Source organism: Nyctereutes procyonoides, unplaced genomic scaffold (assembly GCF_905146905.1).
Source record: "Nyctereutes procyonoides isolate TBG_1078 unplaced genomic scaffold, NYPRO_anot_genome, whole genome shotgun sequence".
NCBI classification, from domain to species: Eukaryota; Metazoa; Chordata; class Mammalia; order Carnivora; family Canidae; genus Nyctereutes; species Nyctereutes procyonoides.
The window spans coordinates 90,534,754-90,559,817 of record NW_026575125.1 but is presented as its reverse complement, the minus strand read 5'-3'; the positions used below and the strand labels follow the sequence as shown (position 1 = coordinate 90,559,817).

General features: G+C 40.2%; 1 protein-coding gene across 2 annotated transcripts in view; it reads left to right on the top strand.

Annotated features, from left to right (window-relative positions):
- LAMP2 (lysosomal associated membrane protein 2) overlaps positions 1–10,065 on the top strand; it is a 33,938-nt gene extending 23,873 nt beyond the window's left edge. Inside the window, exon 9 of one of the 2 annotated variants that reach the window (XM_055337861.1) lies at positions 9,554–10,065. In XM_055337861.1, the coding sequence (XP_055193836.1) occupies positions 9,554–9,693 (140 nt within the window). In that variant the 3' untranslated portion in view covers positions 9,694–10,065. Of the gene's footprint in view, positions 1–2,627; positions 5,163–9,553 lie in introns of those variants that run through there. The other variant, XM_055337862.1, reaches the window with a different exon arrangement.
- The last annotated feature ends 14,999 nt before the right edge of the window (positions 10,066–25,064 follow it).

Below are 25,064 nucleotides of genomic sequence, written 5' to 3'. Positions count from 1 at the left end.
TCTTGTGACTGTTGGAGAGTTTGCATGGCTTTGAGCAAGTTCTGTAAACTCCGTATTTGGCTCATCATTTTGCTCAAAGTAGATATTTTTGTGTGTGGACCTGAAACCCATTTGCAGCCAAGTTCTTAACTAAAAATTGATGGAAGCTGTCAGCGAGCCTTACTTAAGGCAGAGACACTCTCTGCCAGTTTTTAGTTTGTGGGAAGGGTCTTTGAGCAGCTAGGATCTATTTTCTTTTTTTTAAATTTTTATTTATTTATTTATTTATTTATGAGAGAGAGAGAGAGAGAGAGAGAGAGAGAGAGAGAGAGAGAGAGGCAGAGACACAGGCAGAGGGAGAAGCAGGCTCCATGCCCCGGGAGCCGGACGTGGGATTCGATCCTAGGTCTCCAGGATCACGCCCTGGGCCAAAGGCAGGCGCTAAACCGCTGCGCCACCCAGGGATCCCTAGGATCTATTTTCTTGGAGCCATCTTCTTATTGGAAATATTTTCATACGCAAATGAAAGCAGTTTGGTCTTATTTTGTTAAGACAAAAGATTACGGTTAGCAAAGCCTCAAATACCATGAACAGTGTTTTGGCCAGCCAAAATGATTTGGAGAGTTTTAAAAGCATATGCCAAGGTGAGAGGCTTTCTGGAAGATCGACTCAGGACTAATGGCGGTATTTGTCAGATTTTTAGTGAAACCTTTTGTGGAGGGCTCATTGTTTATACAAATATGAAAGATGTATTTGGCATTATGAGATTAAAATCTGCACATAGGTAAAATACATAAAATTCCTTAATTGACTTGTCCTTTGAAACTGATGACTTAAAATTGGGGGTTTGTGGATCAAAGCTCTGCTAAGCAGAGCTATTCAAACCATCCACATCCTTTTTAACAATTACTTCTGTGGTTTGGAAGGAAATGTGGTAGCTGTGTTTAAAAGTCAGTATGCCATGAGCCACTCAACCACTTTTGCAGTGGTGCTGGATCCCCGGCCTGACTTGGTTAGGCCAAAATAAGTTGGGATCTCCAACCTACCATTCTTGTGACTAGAGAGGTTAATCACACTTAGAAATTTTTTTCAGGAATTCATTTTCCCTTTTGTTAGTTTTGCTTATGTACTACAATTATTTTGATCCTCTCATAGTTTTATTTTTGAGTCTTTATCAAGCTCCCCTACATTATTACCCTAATTTTAGGTCCAGATTTGTGTTTAGAATTGAAAATCATTTGCAGCGTGATACCAGCTCGAGTCTGTTTATCTAGTCAGCTGAAATAGAGACAAGCTGCATTCTTTCTCGAATTTGAAACTTTGCTTTTTATGTATTTTGAATTCAAAATGGTACCCAAAGGAGTATACAACATTTAATACTGGTAATGAACATGTCATCTATTTGTGGAGCTAGGTTCTTGACCGTGGGTACCTATAGATACAACATACCACTAGTATTTGACTGTACAGGGAGGAGGGAGTAGACTTGTAGTAAGGGAAAAGAGTGTTGAATGGATTTTACTGGATCAGACTACTCTCTGAAATAGAAAAGCTCGCCCTTTGTGGGCTGCCAGCCCTGACCAGGTTGATAAATGTAGTAAACACACGCAAATTAGTTAAGAGGTCCCAGTTTCTTGACTTCTGTAGCTGCTAAGATCACATACTCTAGGTCAAGGATCCGCAGAGTGTATTTGGAAGGCATGGACAGTAAGTGTTTTAGGTTTGGAGACCACATGGGCTCTGACACCACTATTCAGCCTCCTGTTGTAGCATGTAAATAGCCAGAGGCAATAAGTAAATGAGTGTGGCTGGGTTCCAATAGAACTTTACTTATGGATGCTGAAATTTGAATTTCATACAATGCTCATGTGTCACAAAAATCTCTTCCTTTTTTGTGGGTTTTTTTGGCCATTTAAAAATGTGGAAAAACCACTTTTAGCTCTTGGGCCAGATTTGGCCTCCAAGCTATAGTTTGTTTTCTGCTCTAAAAGATTCCAGAGCCAGCATGGTTCTAATCCCATGATTAAACCTTTCTCATCTGTTCTCAGTTTCCCAAAAGACATTCACTCTAGAACTAAGAGGCTAACCTGGCTATGTAGAAATGGATTAGAATTAGCTCTCTTCATTTCTTTCTTTTTTTTTAAGATTTATTTATTTGAGAGCATGCACACGTGACCTGGGGGAGGGGTGGAGAGGGAGGGAGAGAGAGAATTTCAAGCACACTCTGCCCCGAGCGTGAAGCCTAATGCAGGTCTTAATCTCAGGACCCTGAGATCATGACCTGAGCCAAAACCAAGAGTTGGGTGCTTAACCGACTAAGCCCCTCTTCACTCCTCTATTTTGGAAAGGACTTGGACTATGAAACACATACACATGTGTATGTGTTTACTCATAGATATAAAAGATATAATGTTCTTTTATTCATACATATGAATTATCTATACATATATAACACAGAAGAAAAGACAAGTAAATTTTAATTCTAGAACAATCCATAATTTTCTATAGCTTTATCATTAAAATATACCTGTCTTAATTAAAGTTGACTTTGTAAGAGCATTTCTGACTTTTGAATCAACATCTTTTACTTTTGGACATTCATTTTTTATTATACTCATTATTTGTTACACACTTTTTCTCACCTACAGCCCAGGAGTGTTCGCTGGATGATGACACCATTCTAATACCAATTATAGTTGGTGCTGGTCTTTCAGGCTTGATTATCGTTATAGTGATTGCTTACCTAATTGGCAGAAGAAAAAGCTATGCTGGATATCAGACTCTGTAATACTAATCTATCTGTAATCTCTGTTACAAAATAATAAAGCAAGTACAAGTTCCAATATGCAGTACTGTTCAATTTGAGGTATATCTAGTTGCAGTTCTGATCTTAGAATGGGTGGTGTGGGGGATTTCAAACTCAAATAAATAAAAACACCCTAAAAACTATAAACTACAAATTAGCCACATGATTTTGGTTTCCCCAGCCAAGGAATTTAAAACTGTTATTTCTACAGCAAAAAGCATGTGCAAAATAACCTGGATGATTGGTTCTGTTCTATTGTCTTGAGTTAGTAATGTCCATGTTTTCACTTTATGTATTCTGACCAGAAATACACAGTATAGGAAACTCAATTTGCAAAAAGATTTTTTTCCTGCATATAGTTAAAACTGGGACCGCACATTCTACAGTGAATTTGTACTTGCTCCTTTTGTATTTTGTGTGTGTGTGTGTGTGTGTGTGTGTGTGTGATTTTGTTTGCAGGTTAACTTAGCTACTTTGGCATTGCTGCATATTTGACCTATGAGAGATATGCCAGTAGATTTGAACAGTCTAGTATTATGTTCTTAGCAATGAATGCTTTGCTAATGCCTTTTGAATATACTTGTATTTAATGTGGCTGTAATGATAAGAGGTACAAAAGCTGTATACATTTTGGAATAGGTGTTAATCTTCTTGTTTAATCCCTTTTTGAAAAAAACCTGGATTTTTCAGTCTTTTAAATGGCAAGACACAAGACTATTCCAACTGGGCATTTCAATCCATTTTCTAGGTGCTTTAGAGATAATTGCTAGGCTGTGCCAATTTGGGGTGTTAGTCCTTTGTACCTGTAAATTGGCCTCTACATGCACTGCTAAAAATGAATGTAGTTTCTCTTTAGCTTTGCAGTATCCTTGTTGGTGGTAGTATGTTGTATTCTTTTCTTTTCTTCTTTTTCTTTCATTTCCTTTCTCTTCCTTCCCTCTCCTTTCCCTTTCTTTCTTAAAGAAGAAATGCCAGGATGTCCTAGAACCCAGATAAAGAAGTGCACTTACACTTAGCCATTAATTTGCACCTAACCCAAAAGTCTTGGTCTTCTCTTAGTCCATTAAAAAGTCATCCTTTGTTTCCAGCTTGCATTGATTACGTCAACATTTACTAATTTGGCTTTCACATTTCAATGGTTCTATGCTAATCAAAACTTAACGTTATTATTGTTCATTATGGTAGAATCATTATTAATTCATGTATTTTGTGCTCTGGGGAGATACACCAATGGACACATTTACCATGCACCACCTAATGTTTATATGATAAAGCAACACATTTCAGCTTGATAGTTAACACATCAAGTATTTCTCACTGCTTCCAGGAGGTGTTTTTGTTGTTGTTGTTATTTTGTTTTTTGGGTTTTTTTTTGTATTGGAACGGCTGAGTAAATATTAAAAAGTTGTTAATATGCAGCCATATATAGGAAGTTCTTAGGTTTTGGGAGTGGGAGATTATATGCCCCCATATACACTAGAAAATGGGATATCTGTGTCCCAAACAATTATTGATGTTGAATTAATTTAGTAGTCTAGCTCTATGCAGCACACACACAGAGGCAATTGCATGTTAGCATGTGTATGTCTGTACAAGTATCTTTCAAGTTATATTAGAGTGGTAAATATTTTCTCCCACTTAAATTTGCTCTCTGCTTAGAGTAGCCTGAAACCCTTACTGGCTCAGAATCAGATTCTTGACCAGTCCCTCCCTTACAGCTACACTGAGCTGCATTGCCAGCTTAAGGCACTTTTTAAGGACTAAATATAAATCTGATTTTTAAAACGTATTTTTACTTAAATAACGTTCTAGTGTAGAATTGTTAACCTTATATGAATGGATAATGCTTATGAGAAAATGGGCATCAGATACTTATGAATCAAAACAAAGCAACCTTTTTTTTAAACCTAAATTGGAAGCACAGTGGCACTAGCTTAATGCTGTTAATGTTTCTAAAAGTTTTTATATTTAGGTTATATGCCTAATTCATATTAAAATACCTCTAATTAGCACTGTTTTATAGAAAATATGACTTCATTGAATATTTTTGTATTTTACATGGGCCAGTTCATATACTCTCTTATTTACACTATTATTTCCTATAGCCACATGTTCTTTGTACCTTTTGTAGTTTTGTTTGTTTTACTGGGGTTTATACCTGATGGTTTGACATGCTATTTGGTTCTGGGTGTTTTTCATGTTCTAGCATTTGTATAAAGAAACTGGTCCATGTAAATGCTTTTCCTGTTTTTTTTTTTCTCAAATGTTTAAACCACTAGTTGATGTATGGTGTTTCTCTTTAGATATTTGCCTGTCCATTTGCTCAACATATTGCTTCTAAAACAAACAATAAAGATTCTTTTATTTCTTAAGGAAATTTGCTCACATTTTTTCCCGTTGGTCAAAGTAAAAATTTTGTATAGCTACATGATGACAATTTCTTCCAAAAGGGAAAATGTCAGAAAAGCTTAGAAGTGGAACTAAATTATTTCCAAAATACTCTGTGTATTACCATCTGGAAGAGTGGTCCCATACATAGATAGGTCTGTACTGATCCTGGGCTGGTGACAGAATAAGATGACCTAGGAAGCTTGACAGAAAAATTTACATGCCAGGCTCCATTCCTAGAGGATTTCACTTAGCAGGTCTGGGCATGTGTGTGCGTGCACGTGTGTGGTGGGGGGTGGGGTGTGGGTGTGTGGGTGGGTGTGTCAGCTCCCTAGTGGGATCCAGTGGGTAGCCAATCAGGGAACCAGTGATCTAGAAATATTTATGTGATAGGAAATGCTTTAGAGTTTCTCTTCACTTTTCTCAACCACTAAGTTGAGGCTGATATTTAATGTGTATACACAGCAGCTGTACATTACAGCCATACAAACCCAGCTATTGGTCTGAACCGAAATAGGATTGTGTGTAGTCACTCTCTCAGATCACCCTAAAATACTTGAACCTTCCAGTTTTCACATAGCTTCCCACCCACAAAAACTTGGCAACCTGGCTAGTAACTTTCCTCTGGATTACCCACTTAAGCTATGTGACTGCCAGTTAATCATCACAACTCCCAACTCTGCTGCTAGCTGCTATGTGATTTTGGCCAAGCTGCATAACTTCTGGGGTCCCAGTTTCTTCACCTGGGAGCTGAGGGCTTTAAAATCCTATTCCTCGTAATTTCTGTAAGTGATAGTTTCCAAATGTTTCAATGAAAATTGAGTATTTTTAGAAGGAATCTGATAAGTTACTAGTTATAATCAAGGACATACTTTATATACAGCGTAAAATGTGCCATTTGAAGTTTCTTGCACTTTTCACAAGGAATTCTTTTAAGACTCAGATATTTTTAAGATAATAGCATTTCATCTTTGTTTCTTTAAGTAGATAAGGTTACATTGTCTTGGGCTCCTTCTCTCCCCACCCATCTCTTTTACTCTGGGTCACTAACTTTCGGCATCAATAATTACCACATCTTGTTTTTGAAACTAGTATAGACATGTTTGGGTAATAGTGAATAGCTTCAGGTATCTTCAGATTCATGTGATAGACTTCAAACAGTTTTTAGATCTAAAAGGTATATAATAAGATGTCACATAAGAATATGACTCTTAATACTGATTGTTCCAAAGAGAAATTTTGACACAATTGGTTTTTAGGATGAGTTCGTTTTATATTTCATTACAAATGTATATCTCAGCTTTCCAATTCACACTGAAAATTGTATTTGAAAAGTTTGAGCTAACAGATAATTGAGGATTAATAGTATTTTTAATCTACGTGAAACTTTTCATTGAAATTTCAGTGGCCACAAAACTTTATCTTTAAAAATCTTCACTGCTTCTGTAATTAACTAGTAAGCTCTTCCACAAATACACTGTTCCTTTCCCCAGAAATATTTTCAGTATGGTCTCAAGTGTATATTATGCAAATAAATCAGGTTGAAATGACTTCTATAGAATGAGATTTTTCTTTTCTTCAGGATGTGTTCCTATTAAAATCACTGTTTTCCGAAATTTCTTTCCATTATCTAAATAATTTTTAAAGGTTGAATTCATAAAATCAATAGTTATTATAAATTAATACTTCACATACTAATTGAGAGCATTTTAAGTAAGTGACAGCATCTAGAAAGATCTTTGTATTAGTGGAATTGCCTTTTTGATCTACTCTGGGAATATTTGTCTTACATGAAAGCCTTATTGGCAGTATTTATGAAAGTCGTTTCAGTACTAGGTCAAATACTCAATTTAGGGAAGAGAGGAGTATGAATCCGTTGCCAGAATAAGAAATTAATCTACTAATGAATTTTTTAAAAACCAAGTTATATTAAATCCAAGGCATAATACTTTATGGTTCGTGTCACCTAATAGTTTATATGCCAGGTGGTAATTGGGAAATTGAAGGGGAGGAGTCGCTAACTGGGTGCTCTTCACACCGTGTATTCCCAAGTCATATCTGGCAATCTCAGCTATCTGGATTTCTAACAGAACCAAGAAGCAAGTAAAAAAGATCATTGAGCTGGCAGCCAAAGCCGGTATCATAAAGTCCATAAACTTCAGGATTACATCTTCTTCCCAGTTATTGCCCCAGAGGGTAGCTAAAGCCTGGCACATTTCTTAAATGTGGGCACAATCAAAATTGCCTAGCAGCCTATTCATTCTTTATTTTGACACAATTCTAATAACCGCAATTATCTGATTTATCAATCCCCGGTAGACTGCAAGCTAGGAGGAGAACTAGTGCAACAAGAGGTAAGGAAATGGGAAACAAGTGGTGGTTCGACATCCCGGCTTGCCTTCCCTCTGCAGATATACCTCGTTTGCACGCACCACCCCTTCCTCCTCTCCACTCTCAGTGAGGTGGCTTTTCCCATTTCACCAGCCTCCTGGGACACCTTGTACGTTGTCTACAATGTGTAGACACGTTGTACGTTGTCTACAGTCGTTGTTTGAGGCTCTTGCCTTCATTCAACCAATGCATTCAAGTCTCTTCCACTCCAAAGATACCATTTCTTGACCATGTTGTTCGCCTTCTAACTCCCTCCCTCGTGTCTTCTCTTCTCCTAAACTTCTCGGAATCACTACTGAATGTTGCCTATCTCACGTTCTTGATCTCTTAACCGATCACTTTCCATTGTTCCTAAACCGGCAGCAATTTGACTCACAGCCGTACCCTCTAGTTGCTAGATCGATAGGCTTCTGTAATATTTACTGTTCTCTGTGCTGATCGAAACTGTTTCCTTCCTTGGCTTCTGTGGCACCGTTGTCTACCTGCCTTTCCTTTTTCTTTTTCTTACTCCTTTATTCCTCAAATCTGAGTGTTCCTGAGGGTTTTGGCTCTGATCCTTTTTAAATTGTTTGCCCTTGCTGAGAATAAACGTGTCCCTGGTTTTCACTACCACTTAGGTTCCTCAACCACTTGGTTGGGACACAGGCATCTGAAGCCCAGAAGGCCCAAAACTGCATGTCTCCTCCCACATATCCCTCCCCACCCTTCCCCCGCCCCAACACGCGAAAATAACTACAAACCAAAACTGAATGCAGGTGTCTTCTCCCATCTTCCCCGTCATGATGGGAATGGCACCTGTGTCACCTGATCCAAGTGGGGAATTGGAAGCCTTTTTATTACTTCCTGCCACACCCCCATACCCATTCGGTCAGTCCTGCCTTCTCATTGGCTCTCCAGTCTGTCCCTTTCTGCATCCGCACCTTGTTCACCCAGTTCGGGACCCTGCTTGTTGGTCTTTTGGCCTCTAGCAATAGAGACGCCTCCTCACTTCCAGTCTTCCATTTGCCATAACTTCTAAAACAGATACCTGCCAAAAGTCTCACCGTCCTCATGTTTCCTTCCATCAGGATAAGGCGCAACTACCTAGAGCAGACAGTGCCTCTGTGAGGGGCCCTAGTACCCTTTCTCCCCCTCTTTTCCAGCCAGGAGTGCCTGTCCAGCCGCCCTAGCTCTGCCAGCCTGCCCGGATTTCCCCTGGGGTGCTGCCTTGTCCCGTTGGCCCCTGTACAACTGTCCCCGCTGTTTCCTAGACCCTCAATGCCCTTCCCCCATTACCTGCGTGGTTAATTCCTACTCGGCCTTCACAGCTCAGCTCCAGTGTCACCACTTTCAACGTGTGTCTTGCGCAACAAGGCTGAGTTGGGTGTGCCCCTGGAATACTGCTGTGATGCTCGGTGTGTCGCCTGCACCCCGTTACGGCACATTTCGAAATTCTGACCCCTGCTTTTCTCGTCTGACTCACTGGATGCAAACAGTTATGCCGTCAAGGGCCCGCCTCTCTCTTCTTTCCACTACCGGACCCGGCTTGCCGCGCCTGGAGTTTGCCTGTCTGCTTTGTATCGTTGTTCACGTGCTTCATTTCAATAGTGCCTCACAATGCGCAGGCTTCCAGGCGTGGTGCTGCTGCCACTTGATAGCAGTTTGCCCCTAGAAGCTCACAGCCTGAGCATCGTGGAAAGATTAATGATATTTATCCTTCTGTTTAGGAAATCTGGGAAGTAGGAGATCAGTTTATATGTCTCTCATCCAAAATGCCTATATTTGGGGGGGCGGGGGGAGGGAAGTCCCTGAAAGCAAGCATATGACTTGGTTATTTGGAGGATGACTTTGGTGGAACCTCTCATTTGCTGATAAGGAATGCCAGTGATGCGTTCCCTTGGTGTAAAAGACAAACACGTGTTAGGGAGTGGTGCCATTTTAACTTAACATTTGCGGCTTTGACATTTTGTCATTGTTTTCTGTTCTCAATTGTCCTTTCTCCACGTCTAGCTCAAGACTGCAGTGCCGATGACGACAACTTCCTCGTGCCCATAGCGGTGGGAGCGGCCTTGGCAGGAGTACTTATTCTAGTGTTGCTGGCTTACTTTATCGGTCTCAAGCGCCATCACGCTGGATATGAGCAATTTTAGGACCTGCAGTCCAATCAATTATAAAGAAATACATGCACATAAGATTTTTCTTGCCTCTCAATTTTGAAACATGTTGCTCTTTAAGATTGATATGTTGAAACTTTAATTCGTAAATCAGTCCCAGCATTTTGAGATTCTCTATTAATAAAAACCGTTCTCTTTTATCAGCTTAAAATTAAATACTGTATTCACTGGTCCTGAAGACAGATTGGTTAAAATCATCGGTGTGTGGTGTGTTAAGGTCTAGCCTAAGAAGCCTCAGCCAAATTTTGATCCTAACCTGAGATGCCTTAAGCTTGTAAATGTGGCCATTATAAGAAAAAAATATGTAGTTGCCTCTTAATGGAATTAATAAATTTTGTTTCACTACCAGTGTTCTGTTTTAATGTATAAGAACTATCTTGATTTCAACTCATCACAGTACTTTCACATATAGTTCATTAAATAAATATCGATGTGACATAAATGCCCATCAGATACGCTCAAACTTGGTTTTCAGTTGAATGTCCTCAGGACCATCAACATTTTTTGAGGTTATGTGACTTTTGCTGCTTTCTTTTTCAATTTAAGGATGGAGTCACTGTCTCACGTTTGTGATTTTTTTCCCTAGGTAAAAAACAGACCCAAGAGGCCACAACAGAACTTAAACTGGCTTCAGAATTAGTTTTAGAAAAATTGTTTCTTTTTCAGCAATAGAGACTGAAAAGACTCCAGCATATTTAACCACTTGCCTTTTTTTTTTCCTTGTGTTTTTCTCTTCTTTGGATGCCTGATTAGCATTGAAAGATAGAAATATTCTATGAACTAATTAGGACAGATTGTGTTGTGTTTCTCTACCTCATCTTGTTGATCTCTAGAGCATTAAAATCTATTTAGTGTTGTCATCAGACTGGTACTTATGAAATGTAAGCTAACAGCAATCTCAGAAGGGAGGCAGTGAAGCATAGCAAGTAGGCTCTTGCTTCCTCAAGAAGGCCCCCGTGGGGCAGAGTATAGATGGGGGGGCGGAGTAGAGAGAAGCTGTTGGCATTAAAATGAGCTAGATAATCAGCTCCTATTGAAACATACCCCTTGTCCTAAGTGCAGTTCAGATATTGAATGTATAGACAAATAAGAAGCTCCTTCATCAGTGGACTGGGGCAGACTTTCACACTGAAGTGATTATTTTATTAATTCATTTTGTGAATATATTGGCTTGTTCAGAATTTCTGTAACTCACTGATTACAGCATCTTAGTACCCAGCTATCTGTCTCTGAAGGCTTTCTGTGAAATGCAGTGAATCCTTCCAATAAAGACTATGGTCATTACTGAAATTCCTATACTCGGAACCTTAGCAACTGTTTTTTGTTTTTTGTTTTGTTTTGTGTTTTTAATGAATGACTAAAGTGCAAGAGGAGCAAAAGATAAAATTAGAAGAGAAAGTGCAAAGTTAACAATCATAAATCAGACCAAATATCACATCTTGTTAAATGCATTAGGGCTTATACTTGGAAAGAGCGTTAAAGATTATCAACTCTAACCCTGTAATTTCACAGAAAAGGGGGTGACTTCACTGAGGTTATATATCTGGTGGGCCACAAAACCATTATTAGCATTTTGGTAACAGTTGTCCCAAGGAAATCTACTCACTAGTCAAAATAGTTTAAACATGCAATTATGAGATCAGAAGGGGGTACTTTGAGATTCTGTACTAACTACTTTCAGTACCTAACACCTGATGTTAAAGTTAAGTATCAACTTAAAGTATTTTTTGAAAGTCCTGAATATTGGCTTTTGATCTCTGCTTCTTTATTTTTTTTTAAATATAATTTCTTTTTTTTTAATTCTTATTTATTTATGATAGGCACACAGTGAGAGAGAGAAAGGCAGAGACACAGGCAGAGGGAGAAGCAGGCTCCATGCACCAGGAGCCCGATGTGGGATTCGATCCTGGGTCTCCAGGATCGCGCCCTGGGCCAAAGGCAAGCGCCAAACCGCTGCGCCACCCAGGGATCCCGATCTCTGCTTCTTTAAAACCTAAACCCTGGATGGGATCACAGACCTGGGGGGAAAGGAGGAAGGAATGAACACTTGTTGACCACCTGCTGTGTGTCAGATGCTTTAGAAATATAATTGTATTTAATCCTCAAATAGCTTAAGTCCAGGTATCATTATCCCCCTTTTACAGATAAGGAAAGTGAGGCCCGGTTTAAATCACTTGATGAAGGTCCTTTAGCTGGTTATGGAAGTAGCCAAGATCCCAGCTCGGTTCGATCTGAGTCCAAAGCTCAAAATCTACATGCAGACTGCCTTCTTAGTGGTCCCAGAATGGACTACGACGTGTTGGATTTTATTTTTCCAGGCCACTGCTCAGCTACAAATAATCGTATATAACCTGACAACTATCTAATGCCCGTATGGAGAAAAAAATTATACTGCATTTTCTTGATCCTAAGTCCTTTTTAGCTTAAATTTTATTATTCATACAGAATTCTCATTTATATTTTGATGATAGTGATGGCAAGGGAGAAAGGGAGTGGGAAAATACACAGGTGGTGTGTTAAGGGTAGATGATACCTCTTTTCCCTGGTGCCATTAGACAATTAAACATAAAATCTTCCCATGTTAGGCAAGCACACATGTTTCCTGGTTCGTCCATTAACTTCTGCCTTTTGTACTGAGGAATTAGGTGTGATTTGAGATTACATGATAATGAGAGAGAGGAGGATGGGTTCCGTACATGTATTTGGGTGGATATGGAGAAAATAGGGACATGGAGGTAATGCTATTAAAGACTAATCTGTGTTCATTTTCAAAATGCTTGTTTCTTGTTGGCTTGTTTCTGCTTAATTGCATTCTTTACTAACTTCCTTGCTCTGTCTGTTCTTTTCTAACAGCTGAAGAATGTTCTGCTGACTCTGACCTCAACTTTCTTATTCCTGTTGCAGTGGGTGTGGCCTTGGGCTTCCTTATAATTGTTGTCTTTATCTCCTATATGATTGGAAGGAGGAAAAGTCGTACTGGTTATCAATCTGTGTAATCAACTAAACCTAGTGCTTTTTTTTTTTGCCATCAGAAGTTACATTTCCATTGGCTAGATGCCAGGAAATGCTATGCGATGGATTGTTTAAGCTATGCAGACTGACCTCAGTGAATTGCTAGCTAACTTGGGCATGAGTAGCGCTTATTTAAGACAAAAATGTATTAGGACCAATTTCTTTTTTTTCTATTTTTTCTTCCTTTGTTAAAGTGTAATTGGAAGAAAAATTGTGGCTTAGACTATGTTTTTGAGTAAATAATGATTTTAAGCCTCTGGATTCAATTATGAAAGCATTTCTACTGAAGAATAATTTTCTGTTCCTGCTACTTGTATTTTGCTACTTTATTTGACGGTATTTGCAAAATCAAAGCTGTTAGAGAATTTAACTTGCTTGGGGAAATAAATTCAAAAACATACTGAATTCCTTTTCACTGGTGGCAAGCATAAAATTTGGTTCATAATAAGACTTCCTTTCCTCACCTCCTGATCAGAATTGTTTAAATCTGTTTAAAAAAGAAAGAAATGGCTTCTCAATATTGTGCTTAATAGCAAAAGTCTGCCTGTTTTTTTCATTACTGTTAGTGGCAACTATATTTTAATAAGGATGTCTCTCATTTTATTTATTTATTTTTTGCCTTCTGGAGTTTGGAATATATTGATTATCTCAGACTTGATATTTATGCTGAAGGATGAATTAAGATCTTCAGCTTTTTTTTAAAGTGTTGATATAGGATTGATTATTTTTTTTAGGGTTATGATTTAGAATTTTTTCCCTTAGAGCCTTAACTTGTCTAGAAAGTGAATTCATTCACCAAAAAAAAAAATGCTTCTATACTTTGTGTGCCTCCTGCACTCTCCCATTCCCTATAAGAATAAATTCTAATTGACATTTTTCAATGTATTGATTTCTTCTTTCTTGCAGCAGCAAGTGCTAACTCTAGAGGCTAGTGGGTTCCTAAGTGTCATCAGTCAGATGGCTGCCTAGCCAAAGCTAGACTGGGATTATACTATAAATTTGTTGATCTTAATTGAAACATATCCCTGTAGGGACCTCTAATGGCTCTGGCTTCTGGAGCAAGGTACTAGAGACCATTCATCCCAGGGCCTGCTTGGTTGGCTAGGCTGTTGAATTGCCCTTTGATTTGGAAGCACAGTGTTGTATTTCTCTAGGGCCCAAATGGCTACTTTGCATACCTGTTATTAGCATAAGGCAGATGTTTATTTTACCAGGCTATTTTCTCTCTAACTAAAAACAAAAGTCTCCAAAGATCTGCCTTTGCTTCAGAAATGTCCCGTGGATTAAAAAATGGAGCCTAAACTTTAAATAAAGTTAGTTTGCTATGAAATCCAAGGATTAAGTTCCAATCTACCTCTCAGCACAATGCAGATGCTCACCACTGTGTTGCCGCCGTTAACTGATGCCAGAACTCTTTGCCAGTAACTGGAATTAGAAAATTTTGTTACAAGGAAGAAACTTCATCAACATCTTTCTTTACTGTCTTACCTATATGTTCATCTTGAAAGCATCTATTCCAACATGGCATAGAGTCAGATCGCTCAATTGCATCTTCCTTAGAACTCTCTTGCTCTGACTTGCAGATTCAGGCTCTCCTCTATTTGCTAAGTATAGAAAGAAAGTTTTCTTTTAAAATGTTCTCCTGTGAAAACAATTGCTTATTTGTTATTTGGTCAAAATGATGGCACCATAAAGAACAGGGGCTTCATTTCAACAAATATTTTTGAGATGATTGTCTGGAAAGCCAGATTGTGTAAACTCAGCTTGTGACCTTGTGAAGTATATGAACTGGAAATTCAGATGGATTCAAAATAGAGGTTTTGCTTAAAAGTTTTCTGCCTTCTGGGTTGGAGACTAGCACTATTTCTTCATTAGGTGTCATGGCTTTATCTTAGATAATTAGCAAATGTGCTTAATTCTCGTTTGAGAATAAAGATTAAAATACAAAATATTCATAGAGGGTGAAAACAAGAGTGGCTTTAATTCCAATAAAATATGGGAAGCTCCAAATCTATGAACTGAGGATTCTGTTAGCTTTGCTCACTGAGTTCATTTTTCTGTCAGTACAACAGTGAACCAGACAGCAGGACTTTGAACTCATAGGTATAAAGGATAGTTTTTCACCTAAGCTTCTTTGGAAGAACTGATACTTGCTGCTACCTAAAGTTTTGGATATATCAATTTAGTGAACTAATCAATACCTGCAAAATAAAGCATACTGTGTTATTTCTGTTTAATCTGATATGTGTGATTTTTAGACCAGTGGATTCAAAGATAATAAAGATTATATAATCCATATCACTATGGATAACTTCATTTTTATTCCATGTGCTCAGCCTTAAGAGCTTGGATTGATTTGTATAATCTAAGTTCCTCAAATTCTAGTCTTTTGAATTGTCAGTAGGAATCGTATGATTTCATAGGTCTGCAAATTAACCAAGCACCATCGGGAAGAAGGCATTAGGAACCTTTAGTACAGACACTTCAAATACGGGAGCCTATGTGGTCATGAAAATTCCAAGAAAACATTGAAAATAAAATATGGAAATCTAACGAATGTAAGAGCTTCTTAATAAATGTACTTTCAGCATATGTCTGTTTTTCCTTGATGAACTGTACTCATTGTTGAAGTTCATTCCATTTTGAGCAAGATAAACCTTGAGAATATGGCAGGGGTGGATGCGGAGCTACCCATTTTCTGCAAATTTCTTTAGATTCTTTATAACCCAGTCTAATGCTCAAATGTTCTATCATTGGATGAAATAACAACACACTTCTTTTTACATAGGGCGCATTGGGGGTGGCAGAGGGAATTGAACATTGGTTCTCTCTATAGCTCCTGAGTAATAGGGCTTCATTTTCTGATTGTTGGACATTTAATGGATATTAAGTTTTTTTTAAAGGCCTTACTTGGGGATCCCTGGGTGGCGCAGCGGTTTGGCGCCTGCCTTTGGCCCAGGGCGCGATCCTGGAGACCCGGGATCGAATCCCACGTCGGGCTCCCGGTGCATGGAGCCTGCTTCTCCCTCTGCCTGTGTCTCTGCCTCTCTCTCTCTCTCTCTCTCTCTGTGACTATCATAAATTAATAAAAAATTAAAAAAAAAAAAACCCTTGATGCACAAAAACATTTGGCTTTAAAAAAAAAAAAAAATAAAGGCCTTACTTGCATTTGAGGGTCTGGCAAGGGGGTTTGTGGTAGAACCCATCTTTCTTAGCTTCTTTGCTGACTGTACTTCACAATTCTGTACCTCACCGGGCCTGGAAAAGAAGCACTTGGAGATTATTGGCAGTGACAAGAGTGGTTCTTTAGAACTGTGAGAGGAAATATTTTATTTTCTCTTTGCTTTTATTCTCTGTATGTATTTTGATGGCAGTGTAAACTTGAGTCCCTTTGTTTCAAGAGATATGCATAAGAAACAGGAGACATCTTGGAATACGATGCATTTTTAGTATGAAAAAGCAGCTAGAGTTGCAGTGAGCAGTTACAGAGCTCTGCACTTTACACACATCATTTTACTTAATTTTCACAGCCCCTCTCTAAGGTTGCGTGGTATGGTTTCCCAGTTCACAGATGACGTGACTAGGTTGGCTACTTAACCAAAGTTGCACAGGAAGTAAGTGACAAAACTGACATTTGAGCTCATCTCTGTCTGCCTTCAGAGATCATGCTCTTTATATGTATATATGTGTATACATATATATGTATATATATAATATTTATAATAATATAAATAATATTTATTTATTGGAGTTCAATTTGCAGACATATAGCATAATACCCAGTGCTCATTCCACCAAGTGCCCCCACTCAGTGCCTATCACCCAGTCACCCCAACCCCCCCGCCCACCTCCCTTTCCACTACCCCTTGTTTGTTTCCCAGAGTTAGGTGTCTCTCATGTTTTGTCACCCTCACTGATATTTTTACTCATTTTCTCTCCTTTTCCCTTTAATCCCTTTCACTATTTTTTACATTCCCCAAATGAATGAGACCATATAATGTTTGTCCTTCTGATTGACTTACTTCACTCAGCATAATACCCTCCAGTTCCTTTTTTTTAATAAATTAATTTTTTATTGGTGTTCAATTTACCAACATACAGAATAACACCCAGTGCTCATCCCGTCAAGTGTCCCCCTCAGTGCCCGTCACCCACTCACCCCCACGCCCCGCCCTCCTCCCCTTCCACCACCCCTAGTTCGTTTCCCAGAGTTAGGAGTCTTTATGTTCTGTCTCCCTTTCTGATATTTCCCACACATTTCTTCTCCTTTCCCTTATATTCCCTTTCACTATTATTTATATTCCCCAAATGAATGAGAACATATAATGTTTGTCCTTCTCCGATTGACTTACTTCACTCAGCATAATACCCTCCAGTTCCATCCACGTTGAAGCAAATGGTGGGTATTTGTCGTTTCTAATGGCTGAGTAATATTCCATTGTATACATAGACCACATCTTCTTTATCCATTCATCTTTCGATGAACACCGAGGCTCCTTCCACAGTTTGGCTATTGTGGACATTGCTGCTATAAACATCGGGGTGCAGGTGTCCCGGCGTTTCATTGCATCTGAATCTTTGGGGTAAATCCCTAACAGTGCAATTGCTGGGTCATAGGGCAGGTCTATTTTTAACTCTTTGAGGAACCTCCACACAGTTTTCCAGAGTGGCTGCACCAGTTCACATTCCCACCAACGGTGTAAGAGGGTTCCCTTTTCTCCGCATCCTCTCCAACATTTGTTGTTTCCTGCCTTGTTAATTTTCCCCATTCTCACTGGTGTGAGGTGGTATCTCATTGTGGTTTTGATTTGTATTTCCCTGATAGCAAGTGATGCAGAGCATTTTCTCATGTGCATGTTGGCCATGTCTATGTCTTCCTCTGTGAGATTTCTCTTCATGTCTTTTGCCCATTTCATGATTGGATTGTTTGTTTCGTTGGTGTTGAGTTTAATAAGTTCTTTATAGATCTTGGAAACTAGCCCTTTATCTGATACGTCATTTGCAAATATCTTCTCCCATTCTGTAGGTTGTCTTCTGGTTTTGTTGACTGTATCCTTTGCTGTGCAGGAGCTTTTTATCTTGATGAAGTCCCAATAATTCATTTTTGCTTTTGTTTCCCTTGCCTTCATGGATGTATCTTGCAAGAAGTTGCTGTGGCCAAGTTCAAAAAGGGTGTTGCCTATATTCTCCTCTAGGATTTTGATGGATTCTTGTCTCACATTTAGATCCTTCATCCATTTTGAGTTTATCTTTGTGTATGGTGTAGAGAATGGTCTAGTTTCATTCTTCTGCACGTGGCTGTCCAATTTTCCCAGCACCATTTATTGAAGAGACTGTCTTTTTTCCAGTGGATAGTCTTTCCTGCTTTGTCGAATATTAGTTGACCATAGAGTTGAGGGTCCACTTCTGGATTCTCTATTCTGTTCCATTGATCTATGTGTCTGTTTTTGTGCCAGTACTACACTGACTAGATGACCACAGCTTTGTAGTACAACCTGAAATCTGGCATTGTGATGCCCCCGGCTCTGGTTTTCTTTTTTAAAATTCCCCTGGCTATTCGGGGTCTTTTCTGATTCCACACAAATCTTAAGATGACCAATATCCCTAGTGAACACAGATGCAAAAATTCTCAACAAGATACTAGCCAATAGGATCCAATAGTACATTAAGAAGATTATTCACCATGACCAAGTGGGAGTTATCCCCGGGATGCAAGGCTGGTTCAACACTCATAAAGCAATCAATGTGATAGATCATATCAACAAGAGAAAAAACAAGAACCATATGATCCTCTCAATACATGCAGAGAAAGCATTTGACAAAATACAGCATCCATTCTTGATCAGAACTCTTCAGAGTGCAGGGATAGAGGGAACATTCCACAGCATCTTAAAAGCCATCTACGAAAAGCCCACAGCAGATATCATTCTTTTTTTTTTTAAAGGACTTTATTTATTTATTCATAGAGACACACACAGAGAGAGAGGCAGAGACACAGGCAGAGGGAGAAGCAGGCACCATGCAGAGAGCCTGACATGGGACTCGATCCAGGGTCTCTAGGATCACACCCTGGGCTGCAGGTGGCATTAAACCACTGCGCCACTGGGGCTGCCCAGATATCATTCTCAATGGGGAAACACTGGGAGCCTTTCTCCTAAGATCAGGAACACGACAGGGATGTCCACTCTCACCACTGCTATTCAACACAGTACTAGAAGTCCTAGCCTCAGCAATCAGGCAACAGGAAGAAATAAAAGGCATTCAAATTGGCAAAGAAGAAGTCAAACTCTCCCTCTTTGCAGATGACATGATACTGCATATAGAAAACCCAAAAGACTCCACCCCAAGATTGCTAGAACTCATACAGCAATTCGGCAGTGTGGCAGGATACAAAATCAATGCCTAGGAGTCAGTGGCATTTCTATACACTAACAATGAGACTGAAGAAAGAGAAAAAAGACTGAAGAAAGAGAAAGTAAGGAGTCAATCCCATTTACAATTGCACCCAAGAGCATAAGATACCTAGGAATAAACCTAACCAAAGAGGTAAAGGATCTATACCCTAAAAACTACAGAACACTTCTGAAAGAAATTGAGGAAGACACAAAGAGATGGAAAAATATTCCATGCTCATGAATTGGAAGAATTAGTATTGTGAAAATGTCAGTGTTACCCAGGGCAATTTACACGTTTAATGCAATCCCTATCAAAATACCATGGACTTTCATCAGAGATCATGCTCTTAACCACTATGCATTCTGCTTTCTAAGGAACAATAGATTTAAAAATATATGCCTTATATTAAATGGGTAGGGAAATCTGTCTTCTGTACTCTTCCATCCTGTTTGCGGTCATCCTATAAATGTTCTTCAATACTCTTAAAATAACTTGAGTTTTGTCCAGCCCACTTGAGGGGCAGACGGATGCTGTGGCAACACGCCTTTTGAAAGATCAAGCCAAGGCCAGTTTGTGCTGTGCCTCATCAGTAATGGTAAGCCCTGAATGTCACTTTTTTTTCAGAGGAGCCTCATCTAGTTATTCTGATCACGTATCATCATCCTGCCCTCAAACTGTTCTGCACCGTGAATCATTTTAACTGTGCATTAGTGTGTTTAAGAGACTAAATGGAACTGTCTCTCTCTTCACTTTGCCTAAATTAATGCCATCCCTCCCCCCCCCAGCCAACTCCCAGCCTTAAGTGCAGTGTAGCCATGACACCCAGCAGTCCTTGCTATGTGCTCCTGAGCTCTGTCATGTGGTTCCTCCTCTCAGATCTAGGGCGTTTTTGAGAGGATTTCAAGAAAACTATACCCACATACTTAAAGTTTCCAGCCCTATCTGCAGTGCTCCCCCTTCTTACCTCATCCACTGCTCTTCCATACTCCACTGCAGCCAGACCAGCCCTCCTGCTATTTATTCCTCAAGGCCCCTGAGGGTCCCTGCACCTGCTCTGCCTTAACCTGAAACAGTCTTCCCCTAGCTATCCTCAAGGCTCACTCTGTCATCCTACTCAGTTCTCTTTCCAAACGTCATACAGTCAGTGAAGCATTCCCTGACCACCCTATTTAAAATAGCACTCCCCACTCCCAACCCCTGCTTTTCATTCCCCTTACTCTGCTTCACTTACCGCTTATCTCCTGTCACCATCTGACATACCACACATTTTACGTGTGAATCTGTGTTTCAGGCATGGCTCCCCCTAGAAGGTACACTTCATGAGAGCAGGAATTTTTGCTGTATCTACTACTCTGTCCCAGTCCCTAGAATGATGCCTGGCACAGAGTTCACACCGAATAAAGATTTCTTGAATGTACGAGTGGTCATCTTGTGCCATAGCTAAACATTTATTAGGGGCTTAATACTTCCTTTCATCAGTTCTAAGATGCCAGCAACTGTAAGATAGATATGCCAAATAAACGGGCTGTGAGAACCCCATTGGTTTCGAAGGTATAAAAATGAACAAATATACATCTGAGAATTGATATGTGCCAGGCACTGTAGAGAGTGCTGGATGTGGATTATGCCACCTACCTTTCATCCATCGACTGCATCTGGGCTTCAGACCCAAGCGGTCGGAGCCAGAGCCTTTCAGTTCTCGGCCACGACAGCCTCCCTTTGGTACGACCTACTGGTTGTTGTGTCATTTTCAGTTCCCAAAACAGAAGTCTCTACCTCTGGTTGCTATAATTTTCACTTTTAAAGCAAATAATATTTAGCATTCACTTTCTTTTCTTTAAAATGCCATATAGTAGAGCATGGCAGATGTGTGAGAACAGGATTTGAATCCTGGCCCTTGCCACACAGTGGCGGTATGACCTTGGATTTAACTTCTAAGCCAAGGTTTCTCCATCTGTAAAATGGAGATGATACTGTTACCCATCTTGTAGGGTTTTAAAGAGAACTAAATAGCTTGAGGCCACCAAATACTCAGAAGGCAATCAGCGTGGGCTTTTTTAATGATACAGAGAAGAGCATTCTTTCCAAAGATGATAGATGTCGAATGTTTAGACAAGATCACAGACACAGGAAATAAAGAGATTAGGGCTGAGATAAAACCTTAGGAATGAAAATTCACTCAAACTAGGTTTAAAAGAAAAAGAGGAGTGAATTATGAAGTTACAGGGTAAGTCTCACAGAATCCAAATCAAGGGAGTACATCTGGGACTCAGAGGAACAGAGAGTTAAATTATAAAGCATCAACTGAGAGCATACACAGATGATGACGCCCTGGAAAGTTCAGAAAAAGATGAATGAGCGATAACTTGCACTGCACTATTAGAATGTGTTTGAAAGCCAGAATCAAATGTTAGATGGGAATAAGAATAGACCAGCAAGATTTTTTTAAAAGATTTTATTTATTTATTTATTCATTTATGAGAGAGAGAGAGAGAGGCAGAGACACAGGCAGAGGGAGAAGCAGGCTCCACCCAGGGAGCTCGACGTGGGACTCGATCCCAGGTCTCCAGGATCAGGCCCTGGGCTGAAGGCGGCACTAAACCACTGGGCCACCCGGGCTGCCCTAGACCAGCAGTTTTAACAGACAACACACACACACACACACAAACATCTGTGTGTGTGTGTGTGTGTCTGTCTGTGTTTGATAAAGCTGTTCTTTTCAGATCAGTAGGAAAAGAGTAGAATATTGAAGCTGAAATACAAGGTTAATCACATTTAAACACCTACTTCACAATAAGTACCAAAGTAAATCCAAAGTTGATTAAAGACTTAGATTTTTGAAAACTATAAAAGATATAGAATCGAATATAGATGGCTGTGATCTTACTGCAAAATAAAGAAGACCTGAAGAATAAAGGAAAAAGAAGAAATGCCAGTGGAAAAGATCTCAATGTATAAAAATCTAAGACTTCTTTTTTTTTAAAAAAGATTTTATTTATTCATCAAGAGACAGGCAGAGACATAGGCAGAGGGAGAAACAGGCTCCCTGTGGGGACCCTGATGCGGAACTCGATCCCAGGACCCCAGGATCACAACCTGAGCCAAAGGCAGACACCCAACCACTGAGCAACCTAGGTGCCCCAAAATCTAAGACTTCTGATCATCAAAGTGCCACCAGGCACAAATTTAAAGACAAACCCCAAACAAGGGAAGATATTTGCAATCTTAAGGATGACAAAGGGTTAGGTTAATATCCTTACTTTCAAATACAAAACAAGATAGGATGAATATTCCACAAGTGGGACATGAATAGCTAAATCATGATGGAAGTAATACAAAGTGAACAAGTAGCTTGAAGAAAATGTTCCATCTTTCAGGTAAGCAAAGAAATAGAAATTAACACAAGATCGTCTTTCTTTTTTTCTTTCTAAAATTTTATTTATTTATTCATGAGAGACCGAGAGAGAGAGAGAGAAGCAGAGACACAGGCAGAGGGAGAAGCAGGCTCCATGAAGGGAGCCCGACGTAGGACTCGATCCCGGGACTCCAGGATCACGCCGTGAACCAAAAGCAGAGGCTCAACCGCTGAGCCACCCAGGCATTCCAAGATCATCTTTCAAACCAGTTAGGATACTTTTTTTAAAAAAAAGATTTATTTATTTATTCAGAGAGAGAGAGACTGAGAAGCAGAGACACAGTCAGAGGGAGAAGCAGGCTCCACGCAGGGAGCCTGATGTGGGACTTGATCCCAGGTCTCCAGGATCACACCCCCCCGCTGCAGGCGGCGCCAAACCGCTGTGCCACCGGGGCTGCCCCAGTTAGGATACTTTTAATGGTGACATTCACTCTTGGCCCTGGTACAGAAAATTGTGCATACCAACATACTGTTGAGTGTGAAAATAAAAATTTGAAAACAATCTAAATGCCCAATAAGGTAGAACTAGTTAAGTAAATTGAAATATTGACGTGAAAGAATGTTGCGTGGCCATTCAAAACCACATCCTCCGGTCGCCAGGGTGGCTCAGTGGTTGGGCGCCTGCCTTCGGCTCAGGGTGTGATCCCGGCATCCAGGATCGAGTCCGACGTCGGGCTCCCTGCGAGGAGCCTGCCTCTCTCTCTCTGTGTCTCTCATGAATAAATAAATAAATAAATCTTAAAATAAATAAAATCACGTTCTCAATATGAATATGACTCCTTGTGTCTTACTGTTGTTAGATGAAAAATGTCGAAAAGAAATATGTATCATTATTTTGTTCTGGTAAATCAATTTATATCTATTTATCTGTATCAAGCACTGCCCTTCTGCCACCCAAGAGGAGCTTCACCCTTTTCTTCCCCCTGCCCCTACGCATCCACTGCAAGAGGGGTCCACATTGGAATCACTACTTCAGCAGTTGAGGAGGCTACAAAAAAAGCATGTAGCATATCCTGTTTGGTAGACATGTATGTGCAGACATTTACATATGCCTGTATGGAAATAAAACAAATACATTAAAGTCTAAACAAGCAGTCACCTCCAGGTTTTGGGATCATGGGCGGTTTTAACTGCTTTTTATATTTCTGGTTTTTTTTTTAAAGATTTTATTTATTTATTCATGAGAGACACAGAGAGAGAGAGGGGCAGAGTCACAGGCAGAGGGAGAAGCAGGCTCCATGCGGGGAGCCGGACGTGGGACTCGATCCCGGGTCTCCAGGATCACGCCCTGGGCCGAAGGCAGGCCTAAACCGCTAAGCCACCCGGGCTGCCCTATATTTCTGTTTTGATCAATCCAGTTTGCTTTGATACCCAGAAGGGCCTCAGGAAGATAATTTCCCAAGAGAGTGGGTCTGGATTCTCCTTGGTTCTCTCTAGCATTCTGCTCAGATGACAGCTGGCTCGTGAGAGGACAGAGCCTCCACTCCTACCAGATATCAGGGCTTTCCCCTCATTTGACGCATATTTCATTCAAAGAAAAATGCATTTATTTTACACTGTTCCTTAGTCTAGGCACCGGGCCTTTACCATGCTTCATGCACAGCTCTGCCACCCCTAAAGCGATGCAGAGGCATATTTCTCATTGGCCTGTTGTTGCCTCTGGTGACCGTGCTTCTTCCCATCTCTACACCCTTCCACATGCTGCCTACAGAAGCCCCCCCAGGAAGGGTTGGATTGGCGCCATTCCTTCTGCAGCCGAGGCGAATGGGAGTTTAAGTGTTGTTGGTCAGGGGCTGTGTGTAGGTGGGCCTGGGAACATGTCAACCACTGCATGCCGCTCCATCTTCTGTACCTCTAGCTGCAGGTTTCACGCAGCTGTTGCCCTAGGAGATAGGTACACAATCCTCTTCTTTTTTAAAAAAGATTTTATTTATTTATGAGCGACACACACACACACACACACACACACACACACACACACACACACAGAAGCAGGCTCCACGCAGGGAGCCCAATGTGGGACTCGATTCAGGACTCCAGGATCACGCCCCGGACCGAAGGCGGGCCTAAACCTCTGAGCCACCCAGGGATCCCCTACAATATCCTCTTCTTCCAGTACCTTATTTTTTATCACCAAGACTCCCCAGCCACCAAAGCCTGACTCTTGCTATTTCCACCCACTTCCCTCTCCAACGGACTGCCTCTATGATTTAGAGTCCTTTCATTATAGTCAATTCTATCAGGCAAGGCATTGACAGACCCTGTTAACTGCTAGTCACTGGGAAGGGTATAAGTTTGATGTAGTATAGTAGGGCATGGAATTTGGTGCCAGGCAGATTGGGGCTAGAACCCAGGCTTCACAACTCCCCGCTGAATGATTTTGGGTAGGTTATGGAGTTGCCACATCTGTAAAATGGGAGTAAGATATCCTCCTTGGAGAACTATTAATAGTGGAATCTATTATATTTCACAGAGCTGTGGCAGTCACCAGTGGGATAATGGAAAAGGAAGCCAACACTTTTTG